At 46.9% G+C, this 23,235-nt stretch overlaps 1 protein-coding gene across 1 annotated transcript; it reads right to left on the bottom strand.

Moving 5' to 3' along the window:
* Positions 1-1,331: 1,331 nt before the first annotated feature.
* Adora3 (adenosine A3 receptor) lies at positions 1,332-17,605 on the bottom strand. Its single transcript, XM_078027804.1, has 8 exons — positions 16,750-17,605; positions 14,155-14,760; positions 13,476-13,642; positions 7,842-7,895; positions 6,047-6,394; positions 4,568-4,634; positions 3,646-3,746; positions 1,332-1,712 (listed from the first exon to the last, which is right to left on the bottom strand). Exons 1-8 carry the CDS (start codon positions 17,100-17,102, stop codon positions 1,642-1,644), a joined length of 1,767 nt encoding a protein of 588 aa, XP_077883930.1. The 5' UTR covers positions 17,103-17,605; the 3' UTR covers positions 1,332-1,641.
* Positions 17,606-23,235: the final 5,630 nt, after the last annotated feature.

A 23,235-nucleotide genomic window follows, 5' to 3' on the forward strand; every position in this document is an offset into this window, starting at 1 on the left:
ACTGACCCCGGATTCAAAAGATCTTTGCTAGGTAAGGGAAGGGAAAAAAAGCTCTTGGATCCTGGATCATGGAATCAGAACAAACCTGTAAGCTTCTCAGGGAAAACCATGCTCCAGACGGTGTGAGGGTAAATCTTTCAGGACATCTGATATCTTGACCTGCGGTGGGACATCAACGTCTGCCTCTCACTTTGTCCAACGGGATGTCCTGAGTCTGAACTGGATTGCCGTTTGCAGAGCCAGAGGGCTAGTGGGCCTTGTTGCAAATTCCACATATGGCCACAGAGGGGGACTGGAGCTCTGCTTTGGTGCAGGGGAAAGGGAGCCCTTTTGATGTTATTTGAGACCAGCAGGGAGGGAGGCTGTATGGAATCATTCAGGCTTAGTATTCACACCCTCATCCCTTCCCAGACTGCTGAGGGGGTTTGACTTCCTGCTTATGGAGAGAGGAGTCAGGGTGCAGACTGACGGACTGTGCTCATGAAAGACTTTTGTTCAAGAGTCTGGGTCTAATCACACAGGGCACATGCAGAGTCCTATCAACAGCCAATCTCCCTGTCCTAACCCTGCTCACATCAGGGCTGCCTGAGTGTGGTTAAGACTGAGGTTGGTCAGCACCCCCATTAGAAGGAACTATGGAATTTTGAAGAGAGGGGTTCTGATGAGGACCACTGAGGCAGGCATGGGGAGCCCTATGAACTCCCAGAAATAGCAGGAGAGGCACTGTACCGGGAAGGGAAGTGCAGATACGCAGATGAGAGCTCCAAGTACTGGAGAGTCTGGCCCTAATGACAATATCACCTCTCATGTTCCCATGGCTGCTAATGCCATGATCTTGATTCATGTTTTCTGATTTGAATGGATATGTCACTTACCGCCTCTTGGTTCCTCATTAATCAGAAGCAGCATCCCTTCACTCTGATAGCAGTTTCCCGTAAAGGTTATGATTAATGGCCAACAATCTTTTCATCAAGAGAATCCGAGATCCACTGATTTAATCTATCTCCCCTTGGTGGGGCAGGACAGCATTTAATACCAATTCAGAAATATATATATCAGGGATTGAACCCAGGGGTGTTTAACCACTGAGACACATCCCCAGCCTTTTTTTTTTTTTTTTTGAGACAGGATCTCCCTACATGGCTTAGCGCCTTGCTAAGTTTCTAAGGCTGGCTTTGAATTTGGAATCCACCTGCCTTCACTTCCCAAGTCACTGGGATTATAGGCATATGCCCCAGTGCCCGGCTGGAATATTACACATTTTAAGGACGTTTTCAAGAAATACTTTTTCCAGTAATACCCTAGGAGGAGTAGTTAGTCATACCCTGGAGTTCATTAAACATGGATCAGAAATTTATTGGATAACAAATAAAAATGACTTTCTGACCCCCTGACCCAGATGCAGGAGAACTAACGTCTGGAGATGTTGTTTGACTGTAGCCCCGGCTCAGTGTGATCTACCACAGCTCTTCTGACTGTCACCGTTGTTCACTCATCACAAATGGTTTGCTGGAGAGTTGAGAAAGTCCTTCAGAAAGCCTGAGAGATCAGAATCAGTCCCCGAGATGTGGGCCAGTTGTCATGGTGATACTATTGTAGCATCATCACTTTATTTATGAACTAAATAAAAGAAATCTTCAGTCACATCTGTTCAGTATGAGCCATTTCCTTTGGAGTCAGGACATATAGGAGGAGCTTCCAAGAGTTGCCTACTTTGTTGGGGGAATAGAAAAAGGAAAATTCAGTTGAGATCTATTGCCTACCTGAATGCTTCTGCAGCAAAAACTGCAAACTCTCTCATGGGAGCTTCCTGGGGACTAAGACCAAAGTTGGTTTGCCGGGCTGAAATCTGATGTTATTACTGCAAAAACTCATTGGTCAGTCAATGTGGAAGCTTGGCCCCTGGGGCTTGTGTTGGCCTCCCCCAAGCTTAGATGATGTGAATGCAACTGGGTTCTTCAGAACCCAAGAATGTCAAAGTAGCAGGGCCCTTGCTTCAGGTTACCACATTTTAATTGCCCTAGTGGGAGGAAGCAGACCTTGACAGCAACAGCTTGCTCAACTGCTTCCTAAACATATAGTGCTGGCTTCCACTGTCACCTTTCATAGCACCCTGTGTTTCCCCTTACTCCAAGTGACAACCTTATAGTTGTGTGTTTCGATGGTAGTTTGTCTCCCTCACATTTTATACCACTCCATGTAGGCTGGTGCTATTTATTTTGCTCACCATTATATCCAGCATCCAGCATGGTTCTTATTGAATGAATGAATGAAGAAATGAAGGGAAAATCATAGGTAGTATGGGAATGGGGGTTCCAATTTACAGAGAAGAAAACAGGTTCAAAAACATAAAGAGCTGCCCAAGGGCATGCCTTAAAGAAGTGACAAAGAAGTTGGTTTGCAAAAACATAGATCGTGATTGTGTCGCAGAGGGAGTGGTCGCTGGTTGTTTTGCCCATGTCCCCCACCCTCCACAGATCCCAGAGTCCTGGAGGACTAACAGCCAGAAACGCCATGGGAGCTACCACTTTGCTTTCTCAGGCCTCCTGCTCTGGTCACAGGTCAGAAAACCCCAGGGACAGCACAAGTCCTTACAGCCTTGGCTTGAGATTTCAGCTTCTCCAGGCCACAGACTCGTGTGTCACCCTGTGTCTCGCGTTATGTTTTGTTTTTTTCCCCTCTTTCCTTGAAATGTTCCTTTTACACTCGTACCCAGAGGAGGTTGGGGTCTAATTTATAATTATGTCTTCATTGCCTAGCATGTGTCTGAGCATAAAAAGAAAAAAGAAAAAAAAAATTTAAAAGCCAGAGGCACTTGCATCTGTTATTTTTTGCTTGGTGTGCACTTCAGAGCTTAGCAGAATCACCCCATGGCGGCTAGAGGATCTTCCAGACAGTTAAGACCAGCACTGGTGTTTCTGAGGCTTCCCCAAAGGGAAAGATGAACAAATCACGCCGTCTCTTCTCTATTCAGGAAGTGGGGAGACCTGAGGTCGCTGTGGGGCACAGCACCCAGAGCAGAAGAATCAAGAATGGAACTTACCAAGGACGTGGGATTCACAGGAGAAGCTTGGCTGTTCTGGGGGCCTCTACCAAGGCCTTTACCTGTAGCCACCCAAGAGAGCAGGAGACACACAGCTAAAGGGCAACTTCCTTGCCTCAAGACTAGGGTTAAGACCCCAGAGACTGTCCTCTCCCCCCCACCCCTTCTCAGGGAGACTGCTCTGTGCCCGTCCACCCGGGGTCTCAGAAGCTCCTTCCTTTGACAGGAGGAGCCTCGGATCCAGAAATTCCTAAACAAAATGTTTCAATCAAGGAGTAAGGCTGCCACCAAGAGCTGGTGTGCTCGGGAAGCAGGTGACCCTCCAGATAGGAAGGGCACGCTGCGGTGGTCTCAGGGCTTCCCTCCGCCCTGTCTACACACACCTCCAACTAAGAAGGCCACAGTGCTCCTCTGCCTCCTCTCATGATATCTTTGTCACCGTGACACAGATATTTCCCCCAGCCCATGGACTGGCCACCTTGGTCTCTAGGTGAACAGGCAATAAGAGGGGAGCCACATTGATTCGTTGAAAACTGCTCCTTGACCTCTTTCCTGGGCTTTAATTCCTGTCTTCCTTATCCCCACTGCCAAAGGCTACTTACCCCTTCTATTCCTTTGACTTCTCCTTCTCTTGGACAAATGACTGATTATAAAGATGATCCCCAAACTGGTAAGCAGTACGCAAATGATAAGGATGGACATCCTGGAAGGAATTAGAGCCAATTTCACTTCCCTTGGAAGGAACCACCATTTGGTTTTCTACTCCGTTTCGCCCTTTTCTGAGATCTGCAACCGCCACTCCCAACCCAGCTCCTGGGAACTTTAGAGTGACCCTGTCCCGTGGACCACACATGCATAGACCTAGTGGACATCTGATCAGGCTGGGCCAGTGAGCCCCTTCCTCAGAAATCAACTGGGAGCTGGGAATAGGAAGATGAAGTCTCAAACTGGCCAATCTCATGAACGGAGAGGGATAGATCAAGATGTCTTATTGTGTGGCAGAAGAAGAAGGAGGGGGCAATAAAGGAAATATCAAAGATCAGTACAGAGAGAAAAAGAAGCAAAAATATATATGAGTAGCAGATTACAAGGGGAGATGAAGTCTGCAGATCCCCCTGGCAATTTCAGAGGTGGCCTCATCCCAGAACCAGCATTTGAGACACTGCTCAGTCCTTAAAATAAATGTCCCACCCCCCCCACCCCAAGTTAAATTAAAATTTAAATTAAACTCCCACTGAGTTCAATTTTTGCTGCTTTTAAACAAAAGTCCTAAACTATTTATATATATTTTTTTTCTTTTGAGGTACTAGAGATTGAACCTATGACCTTGTACATGTTAGGCAAGAGCTCTGTGGGTTTTTTTGTGATTAATTTATTCTTTTTTTAAGAAATCAAATAGTCCTATTGAGGATAGGTAGTTCAGGTGGAAAGCAATATGCACCTGGAAAGTAGTAAGTGCAAACCAACCACTCACAGACTTATGTTGTTGGGTCCCTTCCTTCCACTCTGTCTTCTAAGACTCACCTGGAGCGGTCGGCCTTGTGGATGATTCTGGAAGCCCTGCAGCTTCTGTTCTTGTTGCCTGGTGAGTCTGAATCACAAAGGATGACTGAGTAAGTGAGGCCCATACCCAGGTCCTTCCTGGGCCTTCCAGCGGCAGCTCTACCTGCCATTCACAATCTCCAGAGAGCGAGCACCTATTGACTTCCAGCAAAGCATAGGCACCAAGCACAGTTGCATAAATGTGCCCTGCACAGGGAACAAGACTGAGGGGACAGATTGGGAGTGGAATCCAGGCCGTGGTCACTGGACCCCATGCTCCTGAGCACCTTTTCCGGGTTTGTATGAAGGCCCCATGTGGACTACAGATGGCCCGCGGTAACAGACCCAGGCTGAGGGCCGCTCCCATAGGTGGGAACAACCAGAAGGCCAATCCCGGGCTTAAGGAACAGATCAGTAGGCGATGTAACTGTCACATGCTTCTGACAACCACAAAGAACTCAGTGGGAGAAGTCCCACCACAGTCACCCACATTGCCTCCTCTGAAAAGATCTGGAAGGGGCATGTTTATCTACACTGAGGAACACATTTAGATGGACCTCTCTCATCCTGAGCTTCAAACTCAGAACATGCTCTACAGTGAAAGCAGAAGCACACAAAGCAGAAGACAGTGGCAGTGAATGACACCACACCAGGTCAAGGTCAAGCACCAGTAGGTCAAGTGTAAACAAGGATCTCTTTCCAGCCCAGGAGGGGGGGGTAGGGTGGGGATCCCTTAAGGCCTCTGGTCTGTTTTCCTACTGTCCTTGTGCTCCAGATTGTGATCAAGTCTTTACTTCTAGAACTGAAAACAATAAGAAGCCCCCTCCCGAAACACAAAGGCCTTCAGGTGCAAAAAGAGGTTTCTAGCATTCAGCAGGAGTTTATGAGTGAGCATCTGCAGAGCCCCGTGTCTTAGCTCTGGCCAAAAGCTGCAATGGACTGGCTCCATTGGACTTGGCCCTGTATGTTCCGGTCCCCGCCACACTCTCCCTGTGACCTCTGAGCAGAGACTGCATTCTGTACAAGTAAAAGCAAATACTGACCAGTTTGACCACAATATTTATCCATGTAGATTATTAAAATTATTTAAGTTGACAATTCACATTTTGCACCCTGTGTGACTCTTCAGGGCAGGAAGCTGACCATCAACACAGAGATCTCACACCTGTGAGATCTAGCCTCCAACTAGCCTCTTCCAAGGCTTATCAACCGGATTGCCACAAGGAGAGGGATGTTCCAACAGTGGACAGTGGTCCCAGGGACCAGACACACTCGCTTTCCCCAGACTCCCAATTAATCCCTGCACCATGCATGACTACCATACCTTGGAGGGAGAGACCATGTCACCCCCAGAGAACCAGGGGATAGCCTGAGGTAGTACTCCCATCTTCTGAGTTTTTACCACACGGACAAATGCACAGCCCCCTGGGTTACCCAAGTAAAACCCCTGACAGCCTCTACCTTTTCCAGACCAAAACTCGTTGGCCTGGCCTCCTCTGCTGTCAGTCACAATCAGCTCTGTAAAATCCATGTCATCCCTGGCAAAGTCTCGCTGGATGCCACACCAGTACCAGCCCGTGTCTTCCTTGGTCAGGCAGGACACAGTGATGATGAATTGGCTTCCTGTGTCCTTCAGGGCCACACGGTCCGTGCTGTTGGGTGTCAAAGCAATGATGTGGCAGTAATCCCGGAAATAGCCTCGGCACCAATATTTGGTATGATGCTTATAGTGGGCGTCGTAATTGCAGCTGGCAGAAGCTGTGCCTAGCACGAAGCTTTCCTTCACTTTTTTGTCCATGACCATGGCATCTGTGAAGACACACACACACACACACACACACACACACACACACACACACTGTTATTCTTTCAAGCATGCTGCAGTTTCTCCCCGCCTGTCTACCTGAAAGATAATTAAAGAATTGGAGGCTGGTTTTTATTGCCTGTTTTTGGTAGACAGCTGTTATGGGCTGAGCTGTGTCCTGCTAAAACTGGTTATAGAATATCTTTGGACAGAGGTCTTTAAAAGAGGTAATCAAGTTAAAGTAGGATCACAGGAGGTTGTCCTTAATCCAATATGGTCAGCATCCTTAATAAGTGAACAAGAGATTAAGATATGGAAAGAGAGATGACCATCTGTGGTCACAGCAAGAGGATAGCCTACTATGAGCCAAGGAGAAAGGCATCAGAATGAAACCACATCTGCAGGCACCTTGGTCTTTGACTTCTTTCTACCCTCCATACCTGTGAGGAAATACATTTCTGTTGTTTAAGTGATAGACTGTGGTATTCTGTTATGGCCGCCCTAGAAAACCAACATGGCAACCCCAGAGAAATCTCTATTCCTGGTCTAAGGGACAGTGCACCAGAGGCCTCTTGCCATTGCCTGGTGGGGAGCCTGGAAGAGCCGGAGGTTCACTGTCAGCACACCTTCTGTCCCTGGCTACCCACCCTACCTTGGCAGCCTCAGATAGAAAGTGAAAATTGTGGGAGGCTTCTGCTGGCTGCATGGGGCTGAAGACAGAGGGGCTCAGGTTCTGAGCCAGGAGTTTACCATCTCCTCCGTGCAAGACTGGTCATGGGCACCTCTATCACGTCAGGATATTGCCTACTGAGGAACTCATGCACAACAGGTCCAGCAAAGAAAAGAGATGGCACGGCAGAGCTCATCCCTCTCAGCCCTCCATCGACTGTGTGCTAGGCTTGGGGTGTCACCAACCTGCAAAGCATGCTCACATCCTAGATGTCATTTGTTCTCCTAAAAAAACCCACAGGGAAGATCACATGATCCTTGGAGTGGGGGTGGGGGTGTCACACTGACACTGACCCAGAAACCAATGCAGCAGCTCCAAAGGTGACACTGCTGAGGGGTGACACAGCAGGGCACACCCCATGCTCTGAGTGAGTCCCATCTTTGGTGTCAGGCATAGACAGAAGGAAAAAGTAGTGTGGACACATATCTGCACAGATATTTTTGAGGGGAAAAAAAGGAAGGGAAGGGGAATTTGGGTCAACTAAAAGAGAAAAAACAGAGCCCTCATTTTAACCAAGGGTTCCAAGCTTCCCACAATCCTCCTATCAGAGGAAGGTTCGAGAATTAATAGAGACAAGACCTGTTTTCACCTTTCATTTCCCCACTCATTTAGGTGGCTCGAGCTGATAAGCAGGGACTCCAAACAGGAAGAGAGAAGAAAATGCAAAGTCTCCAGGAAGGTCACAACCTGGAGGGCAGAGGTGCTCCTTCCTCTCGTCTTACCTGAAAGAAGAGCCCAGGAGAGCAGGATGAAGAGCCCCATGACTGGACCTTCGACTGGAACCACAGGAAGAACCCAGGGACCTCAGGAATTTCTGGATCTGTTCAAGAAAAACAGGTGTGTTTGGGCTTAAGAGTTTTACCCCTCTTTGGAGAGATCAGTGAAAATTGGGAACCACAGGTTATTGCAAGCAGTCCTAGTGTGTACAGCTAGCCCAACTGTCCACTGAACCATGGCACCTCATCAGAGGGATGACATTTACCAACACAAACTTATTATTTATGGGGCAACTAAGAATATTCTGGGCTTCCCAGCAGAGCCAAGAATAGCCATGGAGACACCCCTCCTGGATAAACCCACTCTGGCACATGGCACTTTGAAGAACACTCAGAAGACACACACGTCGCTGCTGGCACACATTAGGTGTGCAACCACACCCTGTCTTGCTAATGCTCTGGGTATTATCAGAGGCCACTGCTTTTGCCCCTTCACCACTCCTGAGACCAAATGCTTATCCAGATTGGGGGGGAGGGGTGAAATCCCAGCAAAATTCCTAACTAGCCTAACTCCCAGGGGAATGCTGCCGGCTCACCTGGGGAATGTGGTTAGGAGTGGAGCATGCCAGCTCTCGGGAGCAGTAGTGTCTGAATCTGCAACACGGGAGCAGGCAGAGGGGTGAGTATTTTGGTGTCAGCAGCCAGGGCAGCAGTCTCCAGAATTCTTGAGAGCTTTCCTAGATAGAGCCAGGACAAATCAGGGAGGTCTGTCCATGAAGCAGCAGCAACGGCAGCAGCTTCCTCTGATTCCTAATGGGGACTCATCCTCTGGCCACTCATTTTAAGTTTGACTCCTTGAGCCACCTTTAATTTCTTGAAGCTGGTTGCTACTTATCACACTCCAGAGCTGGCACTCCCACCAAGGGCCGGATGTGGATGGTTTTCTAGATCATGCAATAATGTCTTCCCTCAAGAAAGGAGAGCCTTCCTCTAACACACAGGAACTCAGCATCTGGGCCAGCAGTAAGCTTGTATCGTGGTAGGTGTTTTGCCTACATTAATTCATTTACTCCTACAAAAACCTCTAGGAGTTTGACAAACAAATTGCATGGGGGGTTGGGGGGTGGAAGGAAGAGAAAGAGAACCCATAGATTAAACTGGATTAAAGAGACACAGGGACAAATACTTATTTGCATCTTGTTTGAAAATAATTCAGGACATTAGGTAGCTGATACGGATAAGAAATATTAAGAAATAATTATTAATTTTGTTTCAGATGTGATCGTGGTATTATAATAGCCAGCCTTCAAGATGGCTCCCGGTGTACATGCCCATGTATGGTCACTCTGAAATTGATCATTCAGGCTGGTCTGTGTGAGCACAAAACATGGCAGACATTATGGTGTACGCTTTAGATGCTAGATCATAAGAGGTTTGCAACTTCTACCTTAGTCTCTTATGCTGACATCTCTTGGGGAAGTCAACCACCATGGTTCTGAGGACCAAACAGGCTATAGAGAAGCTCAGGTGGAAAAAAGCCAATCTGCCAGGCATGTGAGAGCCACCTTGTAAACAGATCCTTCAGCCACAATCAAGCCTTCAGATGACTGTAGACCCAGTAACCTCATGAGAGACCAGGAGCATGAACCATCTAACCAAAATATCCCTTGAATTCCTGACTCATGGATAGGACAGCACAAGATATAATTGTCATAAATCTTTAAATTTGGGGATAATCCTTCATGCTACAGTGAATAATTAGCAGAGATATTGTAGTCCTATTTTGTGTGTGTGTGTGTGTGTGTGTGTGTGTGTGTGTGTGTGTGTGGTGCTGGGGATTGAACCCATGGCCTTGTGCATGCAAAGCAAGCACTCTACCAACTGAGCTATATCCCCAGCCCCACATAGTCCTATTTTTTAAAAGCAATTCTTTCCTCTGTCAAAGCTCTATTGCTCAATATTGCTCAGAAATGTTACTGTGAAACCAAAGAAAATGCTGGCAGAAAGAGAAACAGATTATGCGCAGATAGGTAATAGCAAAATGCCCAAGATGTGAAAATGTCACACGTAAAGCAAATGAAAGGGCTAGAGTTACAGAGAATGACCGATGTGTGTCCTAGCCTGCTGAGTATAGTTTGTTGTTACGAGTTCCACTGCTCTACCTGCAGGGTAGAATTAATATCTATTCTATTTAGATGTGTCAATAAGAAGGCAAATGGGAACTAAGAATACGCTGAGTGAGAACTTCAAAACATCTTTAATAAATAAATGCAAAAACCCAAAATGTTTACAGATGAAATCATTTCATGTCAGGACAATAGAGTAAGGAAAGTGGGTGTGGCCACAAATGAGACCAGGTTGACCATAAATTGATCATTTTTAAAGCAGGATAACGGATATTTGAGACTCATTATTATAGTTACTCAAGTTTGTATATTAAAAAGTAAAAAACGAAAACACTTTGACTTGAGTGTCAAATGAGGAAAACGGAGGTTTAGAAATTTAAGGAGCCAGCCCGAGTTCACATACCCAGTAAAGCCACTGGGATCTGATGCTACATCTGGGGAGGGTAAGGGCAACAAGTAAAAAGAAAAAAGAAAATTCCTCTTTCCATTATAGTATACTTGCTTCCCCAATTGCAGCAATACATAAAGTTGTGGAGCACTTTAGAGTTTACTAAAAGACTTTACATACTGTGTCATCCGAGTGACTGGGGCAAGATGTGGCCCAAACTTTCTTATTCCTTCCACTCAGCTCTAGTATCTAAAGGCAGAGTTTCTGCAGAAAATGTGCACTTAGTTGTAAGAAACTGAATACAGACAATGGTGAGACCATATAAAAACAGAAATCTGACTCATAACCTCCAGCAACCCGCTCAAGAAGCCAACAGCTTATCTACAATACACAATAAACCAGCCTGTGCTAAGTTAGGCTTAAAGGAAATCAGATTATTATCTCTAGTGACAATTTAGGAAGCCAAAAATAAACCCTATAACAATCCCCCCCAAATTGCTAGGAGTTAATTAATAAGTGATGTCATCCCATTTTTTTTTTTTTTTGTACTAGGGATTGAATCCAGGGGCACTTAACCACCAAGCCACATCCCCAGCCCTTTTTGTATTTTATTTAGAGACAGGGTCTCACCAGCTTGCTGAGGGCCTCACTAAGTTGCCAAGGCTGGCTTTGAACTCACAATCCTCCTGCCTCTGCCTCCCGAGCTGCTGAGACTACAGGCATGCCCCACTGCGCCCAGCCATTCCCCAATTTTTGTCCCAGCTTCCAACTTAGGACCAACCAGATGTGCACCCTCAACCAATCATACAAAATGCCCCCACTTCAATTAGCCTACAAGTTCCCCATCCTAACACCTTCCAATCAGGACGCAGTTGAAGTCTTTCCTTTTTTCCTCTGTTAAAAAAAGGTTACCTGGACTTCAGTGGCTTCAATACCCTGAGTTTCTCCATAGTCAAGTTGAAACCAACTCAGTGTAAAACCATAAAACAGCACTTAATTTTAATCAGAAACCACCCAACTGGCCTCTAATGTGGGACTTCGATAAATACATCAAATCAAAATTCACTTGATCAGTTATACAAATAATGTACAAATCTATTTGTCTTGCTTCTGCAAATGCCTTCTAAAAGTTCCCCCACCCCGACCCCTCTTCTCAGGGTCGTCCTCAACTACTTGCAGACTAGTGCTGCCCAGTTCATGAATTGTTGAATGCTCAGATAAGCTCATTAAAATTTTATAGTGTTTATCTTTATCCTTTAGCCTTCCCACTCCTCTGCCTGCCTGTGAGCATTTTCCAAAGGCTAGCGATGGTGGTCAGCTTCTTTGCTACAGCAAGCTTAGAATACATAGACTTTGCTTCTTCTCACTAAGTGGGTCTTTGTTTATTTTCACCCTCGACTCAATAAAATAATAATTTTAAAAGGTAAGCAAACCCAGTTACTCAACGTTCACCTTCGTTCTAGATGCTTCCCATGGAGAAGATGGGAGCAAATCTCAGTTTTATCTGGGTGGTCCTTTAACCGACTCTCTTAGAATAGAAGCCCACAGCTACCCTTTCCTATCTGGCTGCACAAGGACCCACAGGAGACTCCCGTGACACTAATCTCTAAACCTGAAACCAGGGTGGCTCTCCTTATGTCTAACCAACCTCCTCACCGATGATTTTTGGTTCGTCTTTTTGAGTTTACTCTAAAAAGGATATTTTCTCTCTAAGGGCTTCCTCTGGGCTAGTGCAACACCTTATTTCAAGAGATTCCTATTTGGCAAAAAAATGCAAGCTGTTGTGGCAATCAGGGGTTCAGGGGAGAAATGCAGGGTAGAAAAGGGGAAGGGAGAGAAAAAAATAAAAGCAGTTTTGAGGGCTGGGGCTCAGTGGTTAGAGCGCTTGCCTTGCATCTGTGAGGCCCTGGGTTTGATTCTCAGCACCTCATAAAAAAATAAATAAAGGTATTAAAAACAACAACAACAAAAAAAGCAGTTCTGAAACCCAGGAACTATGGCTCGTCCAATGATATCAAACAACCAGGACAGTTAGGTGCTCTGACTTGAGGGAAGTAGTGACTTTAAATCAAGTTTCCAAAAAATAAAGGGCGGGCAGGGGCTATATGTTGCTATAGCAACTGGGTTAGAGAGTCAATTAAGAGTCATAGTGTGAAGATTACCAGGAAACAGAGCTTGACAGCACTTCCCCTTCATTCTCCAACAGGGTAGAGTTTATAAACTCAGGACCTCTATCTGGGGATGTTCATTAACTAAAACCAAAAATTAAGAAAGGGGTAAAGTTCAAACTTGATACTTCCTGGCCTTTTCTGGAAGAAATAAGAAAGAGAAATAAGGACCCTTTGCTAAAATGGCAATGTTAACAAGATAAATTTGGTTACCAGGCTCTGGCCCAAGATTAGGTTTAGGAAATATTTCCAGGAATGGCTAAGATACCCTATGCTCTTGGTTTAATTGGAACCTTCATCCTGCTGCACTTGTCAAGTTAATACACTTGGAGTGAGCGTCCACACACAGCTGCAGATTTGGAGGCCAAACCAGAGATGCCTGGAGGCTCCTGGAATGCCTGGAGCCACACTCAATGTGGGAACAATAATGAGTGACATCTGTCCTGTCAATATCCTGATTAATTAAAGATCAGCAAAAGTAGCTAAGGCAAAACCTCCACCAATTGTCATACACACACACACACACACACACACACACACACACACACACTGTAGCTTGAACCCATCCATCTGTTAATTGTACATAAGGTGAGCTTGAGAGTTTGGATATGAAGTTATCAGCGCTTCCTTAGTGTCTGAGAATAGATGGCAGGAAGCTTGGATTTTTCCCCTAGGGCAGGTCTGAGCTTAAATCCACTACTTGTTCATCATGTGAATCACAGGCAAGTTACTTAACTTCTCTGTTGCATCAGTCTGTTTTTTCTGTGAAAAGGAGATAAAAAATGGTTGCAGTACCTACCTCACAGATTGTTGGGACCAAAGGAGACTGTGCACACGGAATGCTGGATGCAGAGAAAGTATTCAGTGAATAAACTGTTGGTTGTCTCTTTTTGCCCTGCACCCACTACTCCTCTTAGAATGAAATGCCAGAGGAAAAGATCGGGGCTCTTTCTCGAACAATAGGTGAATAGTTTATAAAGTTGGCAAGTGCTCTGATCAGCCCAGGAATCAGGAGCAGGGTGTCCTGGGGAAACTGGTAAGAAGGTGAGCATGCCATCTAGCTCCAGGTAACCATAACCAGCAGGCTGAATGGCCCAAGCAGCCGGCTGGGTCTTCAAGCCCCAACTGACCAGCAAAGAGCCATACAACAGTTAGCGATCATCTTTTATTTACACAAATACATCTCCAGGTGAATTCAGCAGTGTATGACCCCGCCCCCTTCAGCTCAATTCACTCCTCCTGTTCCCACCCTCTCCTGGGAATCTTCTGAGAGCAGGTTCTCTTCTAGAACTCAGACAGCATCACATAGGTGTCCATCCCAGTTAGAACCTCCTGTCAGTAAGTCAAGCAGACACCCTTCCAGTTCCACGACTCCTTCTGTTTGGGAAGGAGGAACACAGTCATTAACACACGATCCCTCAAGTCGGGCCTCCAGGAAATTGAATTAGAGAAGAACAAGGAAAAAATAATGGAGTGGAGGAAGAGGGTAGTAGTGATGGTCTCATTGGCAGGTAACTTGCCTTCACTGGGCTCCCGACCTAGCGAAGGAATCGAGGGTGCCTGGTTAGAAGCGCAGGCCCACGGTGTTGATGCTGAATCCAAAGGTCCATGAGACAGAGGCATCTTTCCTGGACAACTACCCAGAAATCTGCTCAGTGCCTGGGTTGGTGGGATCAGAGGACTGGCAGACTCTACAGGTTTTGAGGATCAAAAGGTAGGTTTCCTTGAACTTCCTGATTTTGCAAGCATAGATGATGGGGTTCATCATGGAGTTCGCGTGGGACAGCAGGATGCTCAGGAGCATCACATACTCCGGCACCTCAACATTAAAGTACAAAATACAGTTAATGAAGGACAAAGGCAGCCAGCACAGAGCGAACCAGAAGAGAACCAGAAACAGGGACCTGGCTGTCTTGAACTCCCGGCCATAATACAAACTTGTCTCTTTGGAGCCAGAAAAGCTCTGATTGAGTTTGTTCCGGATGATGTAGAAGATGTCCATATAGATGGTGCACATGATGATCAGAGGGATGAAGATCCAGGTGAAGAAGCTGAAGAAGACCATGTACTCCATGCTCATGACAGAACGGAAACAGCACGGAAGCAAGGTGTCATTCTGGGGGTACCTTGAGGTTTGCTTCCCATTCCAGCCAAGCATGGGGGTCAATCCCACCAGCAAGGACACCAGCCAGCAAAGACCCAGAGCCAGCCATATTCTTCTTTGAGTGGTGACCCTCCTGTATCTGTTCGAATGGAAAAGAACCAGTGAATTCACAGCAGGAATTATGGAGACAGTGGAGGAGGTGAGGTGGGGGGAACCCAGCGCACACCCTCTCGATTCCCCAATCTTCTGTTAAAAGAGGAGAGCTCTGATAATCTATGGTGATTCTAAGACGAGACGAGCAGACGCTGATTAGAGAACAATTCAGCGGCACTTCTCTAAAGAACAACAGTTTAGAATGGGTCAGGGATATGGTGTCTAGAGTCGGGGGTCTGCACACTCCAGTCACGGCTCCATTTGCAGCTCAGGAATTCTTCAATGCCTAGCGTGTAAGATGGATCGAAGTCTCCATGGATCACCTACCTGGCTACTGTGCAGAGGCTCATAAATTACACTATGCCTCTCCCTCCCTTCCCTCTCCCTGAATCTGCCCCTGTATGTCTATCTGCAGAGACATCCATACCAGGCTCTCTCCCCAAGAGAAGAGAGAAGAATCACAGACCAAGGCAATTAGGACACGTGGGGAATTCAATGTCTCCACTTAGCAGTCTATTCTCACGTAGTCACATGTTCTTTGCACAAAGGAGAACCTTTTTTTTGGGTGGGGGAGCTCTTGTACCTCCCAAAAAGAAGAAAGAGAAAATATACATTCTACGAACCCCTTTCTCAACATCGTGGCAGACATAGAATAGTCGCCATGGTCATGTTGAAGTGCTTTAGAGCCCTTACCAGTCTCATCCAGGGAGTCCCCATTTCCCCCTTGAAATGTCCCTCTTGGTAGCAATCTACACAGACTGCAAGAGTCTATGTAGATTAAGTGCTATCTACTCAGTAGACTTTACTTCAATTAACACTCACAACCAACTGGAGATGTGTTTATGATAATCTCCATTTCATGGATGGCGATGGTGAAAAGAAGAGTAATTGTAGCTACCATTTATTGAGCACAGTCTATGGAACAGGAATTTTCCAAGGACTTCGAATGGGTTACCACATTGAATCTGATGAGGAAGGTGCAATTATTATTCCCATTTTATAGGTGAAAAAAAAATAAAAGGAATCACAGACAAGTGACATAAGCAAGCTGGAAATGGTGGACTTGCGATTGAAAGGAGATGAGTCTGGCTCAGCGCATCTTAATCAGAGCATCATCTTATGATACAGACGAGGAAACGGAAATTGAGAAAGTTAAATAACATGCCCAAGGTCAGATTGCAAGGTCAGAGATTTGAACCCAGACTTGTTTACCTCCAAAGCTTTGCAAGCTCCCTCACCAGGCTCTCTCCCAAGACCAATGCAATTAGGACACGTGGGGAATTCAATTTCTCCACTTAGCAATGTGTTCTCCTCACACAGTCACAGGCTCTTTGTACAAAGAAGAACTTTTTTTGGAGGGGGAAAGCTCTCGTACCTCCCAAGAAGAAGAAAAAGAAAATATACATTCTAAGAACCCCTTTCTCAACATCGTGGCAGGCAGAGAATAGGAAGCAAAGTTAAAATACTAGCCTACATTTGCAAAGCAACACAACCTTCTGTTTGTCTTCCTCTTATTCCAATTATTCCAATTTCTCCTAAAACATCTTTGCTGTAGGTTTTTCTCATTTCTAAAACTCAACAGCATTTTCTATTAAAGATGCACCAAACTTTTTTTTATTTTATTTTTAGCTCCTCTGGGGACTGAACACACACACCCAGGGTCAGTGGAGAAGGGCTTAGAGCATTCCTCTGAAAACATTCCTGTTTCTCAATGATAAGTCTCAGCTCATCATTGCTAAAATCTCACAAACTCTCACCATATAGTGAGAAGACATTTGTTGTCTTCTATCAACGTCAAAGGCTAATTTGAATTCACTTTCACTGGAAAAGCCTGCAATTTGAACTTTGTAGCCCCTTGACCAAGATGAGGAAACAGAAATTGAGAAAGTTAAATAACATGCCCAAGGTCAGATGGCAAGGTCAGAGATTTGAACCCAGACCCCTGCAGCATCCCATCCCTCTTCAAGCAGGTTACCTGACAGTGAGCTTGACCCGCAGGTATCGGTCCACAGCAATGGCCAGCAAGGACATGATAGAGGCATGGGTGAAGATCAGCAGCACGCAGGACATGAAAAGACAGCTGTAGAAGTGCATTGGGATGTCCAGGCTGATGACAATGGCCAAAGGGATGACCAGCACCCCAACTGCAATGTCAGCCAGGGCTAGGGAGATAATGAAAAAAAAGGTGGTGGTCCTCAGACTGGGGTTCAGCTTGACCACCCAGATGACCAGTATATTGCCCACCATGGCGCAGAGTCCGATAAAAACCTCCAAGGCGATGTAAGGAATCGTGACCCATGGCAGGGTAGTGCTGTTGTCAGACATCATCCTCTCCCAGAGGGACCTCCCAGGTGACCTGTGGGCCAGCAGGCTTCCTATCTAGCAGGATTCGCAGCGAGTGAACCTAGCTCTTGCCAGACATCTTCCTGGAAGTCCACAGGCAGCAAGTCTGAAACTCAAAACTCACTCGCTGCTCCTCTTCCGTGGTGGGGCAATCTCTTGGAGACCCTCTCCTTAGACAGAACCCATCACAGGATGACCGGTTCCAAGCCCCTTTGTGGGCCACACATCCTTGATCTCCCAGAAACCCGGAGGACAGTTCATTGTGTACTGAATCCGAAAGTGTTGCTGTTCTTAGTTCCTGAGACAGGACACACTCAAGGCCTGTGCCTTCTTCTGCCGCCACCCCCTCCCTGGGCTTTTGGAGCCCCATCAAGATAAGCAACCCTCTTCAGGGTGTTTCAGGAAGTGAGATAGGCCAAGAGGAAGTACAGAGCCAGGGACTCTAAGCAAAAAGATGGATTGAGCAGTAGAAGGTGGCGTGAGTAGCATAACCGAGGCTCAAGATGAGATTACAATTCAGAATTCATTCATTCAGGCACTGGATGAGAGTGGGTGGGTGGGGGAGGAGCTGGAAACACTGACTACATGGTACTCTTGCTTTCCGCTTTCCTCCCAGAAAGATCCCGTGATAAAGACACACATACAGGGGGAGCAGAGGAATAAGAATTAGATTTTGGTAACAGCCCCCTAACCTTAGCCAGAACTTATTCCTTCTTGATGCATACTAGCAAGCACCGAGAATTCAGCGGACTGTGTAGACTCATTGCTGAGCACAGCTGGTACCCAGCTTTTGCATCGAGGATCCTTTGTCAAAGGGACAAGCAAAGAATCCCCGCTCAGGAAAGCAAACGCTCAGCATGTCCAAGGAGCTTCACTGCAGAGCCTCCATCTCTCCTTTGCAGCTTATACCCCCAGAAAAGTCTCACACGTCTTCTCACTTGCACTGGCCTGTGTCAGACCTATTTGAGGAACAGCCAGACAAGAGGATGACCAGTTGTGCAGAAAAAAAAGAGGAAAGGTAAGGTGTGTACACAACCACCTGGCGTATCTTGCCACTCTTGCTCCCCAAGCCCAAATAGGAACAGGCTTCTATCCAAGAACCAAACCCCCTTTATCTGAAGCTGATCACCTGGTCCCCAGCTTCTGGAAACCAAATGCTTGGATGCAATTGTTATTTGGTCCAGGTGCTTTTCAGGGCTGCCCCACGGAAGTCATTTCCACCAGGCAAGTTAGAGAGACAGCAAGAAGGAACTCTTGGACCTAAGCCCACAGAAGTGGGATGAAGAGTTCGTAATTCTCACCTTAGGCACCTATATATGTTTTCCAGTCAACATTTTTCAATGAGGCACTTGAGAGAAGCCTGTCAGGTTCCTCTTCTTCAGCTCTTCTGCACAATCCACTGATCCTCCTTCAGTGTCCCAAGTTGGTCCAAGCTGACCCAAGTCGTGCTCACCCATCCCAGACGTGTCATTTCTCCTTGAACAAACTCCTCAGATATTCATGGGAAGTTCTCTCCAGCCATATTTCCAGTGTTTGCTGTGCCCACACCCCTGTACTGAAAGGGGGGCCTTGCAAAAATTCACGAGCCTCCCATGTGGTCTCTCATTCATGATTCTACCTCCACTGCTTTCTTTATCTCTGCGTCCGAAGAGGAAGTTACCGAAAGAAATTTCTACCCTGTTGCATGATAAAAGCCTTTCTTACCATAAAGTACTCTGAAATCTTGGTCAATCACAGTTTAAAAAAATAAATAATTCCCTAACACCCCCTCACCCCCAGCTATCCAGTGGTGCCAAATAACCTTATAAGAGACAAAGATCTTCCTATGTAGGGATGAGTGGTTGTTGCTTGGTTGTTGGTGACTGTACAGGTAATGGGGGGTTTCCTGAAGGGAGCTGGCTTCCTGGGGCCTGCCTCAGCACAGTCCAACCTGTGAGGCTGAGTATGGATGGACCCCCGGCCTGGTGGCAAGGCGGGAGCAGAGACTTTGCTGGCGAAGGAGTATTGGTTATGCAATGGGCAACTCCTACATCTAGCAAGAAGAAAAACTGATGGCTGGTGTGTAGTCATGGTGAAGAAGGTGGAGTGGGGCAAAGGTGGTCAAGGTCAGGAACAGTGCATGAGCAAGGACTGCTCAGCCCTTGGAAGTGGACTGGTGACTGGCATTGTCAGGAACGTCTCTGATACATGGATCTGGAAACTCGGTCAGTCTGTGCTTTCACATTCTTTCCCCTTTTGTTCTCCTTCATTACCTGGGGAGGTTCTTTTGGAACCAGCCCATCTCTGCTGGGGTAAAAAAACCAGGGAAGGAGGTCTGTGTCCAAGACTAGGTCACCCAGGAGAGAATAACCCACTGGAAGAGGAAGGGCAGGAGACGTACTTGGGGCCACCAACCTAGCCACTTCTTCCCACCTGGGAATTCTGCCCCAACGCCTATGCCCCTACCTCAAGGGCTTTTCTGTGAACAAGGCAGGGCCTTCCTTGGTGTTTTCTGAAGAGACACGGGGGGTAATTTGAGGGGTGACGGTCAAGGTTCTACCAGTCACTTTCCATTTCAGCCCATGAATGGGCCTTGAGTGTCTTGTTCACTGTAAATTAAAAACAGAAAGGCTAGCTGGGGGAGAGAACAGACAGGAACCAGGGCACTGGTTCCTTCCTTTACCTGTTCCTCCACCGGCACTCACAGCCCACCCCCAGGCTTGGTTATGTTAACTGGTCTCACTGCATCTTCTCTCCCTTATTGGCCTTGGTCCTGAGGTGACCGGAATGATACTGCTGAAACCGCTCCCACCGATCGCCAGTCCCCAAATTAAAAGCCACTTTATCTCCATAGTGCCTCCATTTTGCCATTCAAGTCCACGTTCCTTGGGCATAGAACAGCTTTCAGTAGAAGCCCTTCCACAATGGGGTCTCACAGTCTCAGCAGGCTCCTGCCACCTGCTTCTCCCCTAGAAACCATACACTCCACCACCCAGGGAACCTGTGGCTGGGTCCTTCTCTTTCACTTCTTCTCCCCTCTCTTGGCCTGGCCAGAGGGCCAGTCCCCTGGAGTCCGCCTAGAAAATAAACAGGCCTGGAAGGAAACCTGCCCCATGTGCCTCTTCCCAGGGTCACCTCCGGACTGAGTTAGGCTGACCTCACTTGTTAGCCTACAAGTTCCTGGAGAGCTGAGACCATGGCTTTTCCTCCCTGCATCTCCAGCCTCTATCATGATGCCTGGCAGAGAGAAGGTGCTCAATACATTTTTGATGATTCAATAGGAAAAAGCACCTCAGTGAAGCAGGTGGCATAGACTGGCAGTGGGTATATAATGAAAATCATAGAACAGCTAGGACCTGTCAAGTCCTCTCTGTGAAGTCAGGCACCATATTGAACATTTTCTAATCCACAGTCTCATTCAATGTTCTCTGGTGGAAAAGACGTTGTCATTACTGCCAAACAAGAGGAGGCTCAGAAGGGTTAAATCACTTGTCCCAGGAGCACGGCCAAGGAAGTGGCAAAGCTGGCATTCAAGCCCAAGCTGGTGGCTTCAGAGCCCAGGTTCTGAATGACAGCCTTTCCGAAGTGGGGGAACACACGAACAAACACGGGAAGGAGCTTTCAGAAGTACAAGGAGCCTCTGGTTTTGATGTTGCTCTGTTATCAATATCAGATCAATATCCTCAGATCTGGAAAAGAGAGTGACCCCGACAATTATGAGCACAAAACAAAAGCGTAAGATGTTTGGCAACTGCTCAGAGTTAAAAAGAGATGGCAGAACCAGAGGCGATTGCACAATCGAGCTGCTGGTGAGGCTGGGCCTCAAGGGGAGCTCTGGGCCAGAAAGAAAACCATTTATGGGATAAGAGTGCAAAACAATAATTTTTTTTTATAGAGCAATAGAGTATAAGTGAAGTGTGATCCAGGAGATTTCCCCACCTAAAAGGAGAGCCATGCCAGTTTTTAGCTCTACTGCAAAAACTCAACTCCAGGGTTTGCAAATAGCTTCTACTTGAACTCGGAGAACTGACAGCTCTGAAAATGTTCATTTTAACTTGCATTTTAGTATCTTCTTTGTTTGGGAGAACCTTTTAAAATTTGCCAGTGTGGAGAGGATTTGTTGAGTTAAAACCAGGCATTTGTAATTAAGAAGGTGCACTGAATTGCAATACACCCAAAGCACATGAACGGGTGAAAACAACCCTGAGCTGCTGGGGTTGCTCTCAGGACACCCTGGGTATCCTAACTACCTCATATCAGACCATGTCGGGGGGCGCCAGAGTCAGTCAATATTGTGAATATTCATGAGCTTAATTTCTTTCCTACGTATGTATATATATATATATATATATATATATATATATATATATATATATATATATATATATATATATAATTTTATTTAAAGTGTTTTTTTTTTAAAAAAAACCTCCATTATACTGCAGCAGCAAGAATCTGGGAGGAATCATAGGCCCTGAATTGCAGGGAAAGGCCTCACCAGTCCCACACTCTGGTCTGGAGCCTCCTGGGGCCTGACACACCTAGGGAAGCTGCAACTTTGCCCCTGGGGTTCTGCTTAACATCCTGAAGGGCTGGCCTGGATCTTTTGCAGCTTCCCCCCCAAAAAAAGGCTTGAAAACTTTACTGCTCACCTCCCCAAACTGCAAAGAACAGTGTTTGAAGAAACTCGAGGGAAGGACTTGGAGCCCTAGAACTGTCGAGACAGGATGTCGGGCGGCAGGGGCGGAGGTGGCAGCTGCTCCCCAGGGCTCTTTTGCTGACCGCACTGCACAAAGTCAGCCTGCTAGCTTCCCCTTGGCTCCATCACCACTTCCCCAAAACCTCATATTTTTACACAGCTTTAGGTTTGCTGGCCAACAGCAGAGGCTTCCAAAGAACCAGGGCTCAGAGTCAGTCACGCCCGAAGGTAGCTCCCCGCGTGCCCGCTCCTCACCACGTTCCCTTCTCTGCCTCTCTGCAGAGCTTCCTCTATGAGGCTGATCTGGAGCCACCAGGGTCTTCCTACTCCGGCCGAGTCTTTCCAGCCACTCCAGCTGGAAAGTGGAGCTGGGACTTGCAAGGCCGTAAGTAGAGCTTAGTGCTGGCATTAGGAGAGGTGAAGCCTGGGAAGCCAGGCCAAGGGTCCTTAGCCCCAAATTAGGAGAAACCCTGCCCAGAGAAGGGGACCTGCAATGGGTGCCCAGCCCCCACCCGCCATCCACCCATCCACATGGAGCGTATCCTAAGGTCTCCTACTCCAACTGGAGGATCTAGAAGAGGGTCCTAAAGTTGTTCCAGGTTCTAGGCACTCAAAAAAAAATGAGGAAGTCTTTGCACTACCTTGAGTCTTAAGCAGTAGTATCAGCTTCAAGCCTCTGAAAAGCGTATTCCCGCGTCTTTGCTGACGTGCTATGCTCAGCAGTGGCCACCAGATGGCAGCACCTTTCCACTGCCAAGAATTTAACACAGCCAGCGACCTCAGAGGCTGCAGACCTCTGAGAAGTGAGAACCAAGGGAGACACGAATAGGTGGGCCACTGCCTACATGCACTCCAGTCCCACAGAATGATCCAGGACAGTACCAAGTGCGATCCTTTATGACTCAAGAAGGTTGAGAAGCTGCTTTGCCTTTCAAACCCCAAAACAGTATTGGGCCTAATGCCGTGGTTGCATGCCTGTTAATCCCAGCGGCTCTTGAGGCTGAGGCAGGAGGATTGCAAGTTCAAAGCCAGCCTCAGAAACTTAGTGAGGCCCTGAGCAACTCAGTGAGATCCTGTTCTCTAAATAAAATACAAAATAGGGCTGGGGACATGCCTCAGTGGTTAAGTGCCCCTGAATTCAATCCTCGGTACCAAAACAACAAACCAGTTATGGTGTTTTGGTTTATAGTGTACAAAGCTCTTCACACCCTCCACCTCTTTAAGTCAACAAAACTCCATAATGCAGGTAGTAGTAATCACATCTCAGAGGGGGGAAACTGAGGCAGAGGTTGAGTGATGGGTTTGGGATTGTATAGCTGATAAGCAGCAGCACCAGGATGGGAGCCCATGCCCTGGCATCCTGCCTAAAGGTGAAGATGGAGGCAATCTGGGAGGGGCTTGCCATTAGGAGGTCTTACTGGAATTATCAGGAACCTGCCA

This window comes from Ictidomys tridecemlineatus, chromosome 11, assembly GCF_052094955.1.
Source record: "Ictidomys tridecemlineatus isolate mIctTri1 chromosome 11, mIctTri1.hap1, whole genome shotgun sequence".
Taxonomy (NCBI): domain Eukaryota; kingdom Metazoa; phylum Chordata; class Mammalia; order Rodentia; family Sciuridae; genus Ictidomys; species Ictidomys tridecemlineatus.

What these genes read in the sequence shown, in the direction of transcription:
- Adora3 (XM_078027804.1), bottom strand. Translation starts at nt 17,102, where the DNA reads ATGATGTCTGACAACAGCACTACCCTGCCATGGGTCACGATTCCTTAC. An exon ending in TTATAAACTATTCACCTATT is followed by an intron (nt 7,896 to 13,475) that starts GTTCGAGAAAGA and finishes CTGTGGTTCCAG; the next exon opens with TCGAAGGTCCAGTCATGGGG. An exon ending in CACAAGGCCGACCGCTCCAG is followed by an intron (nt 3,747 to 4,567) that starts GTGAGTCTTAGA and finishes AATTCCTTCCAG; the next exon opens with GATGTCCATCCTTATCATTT.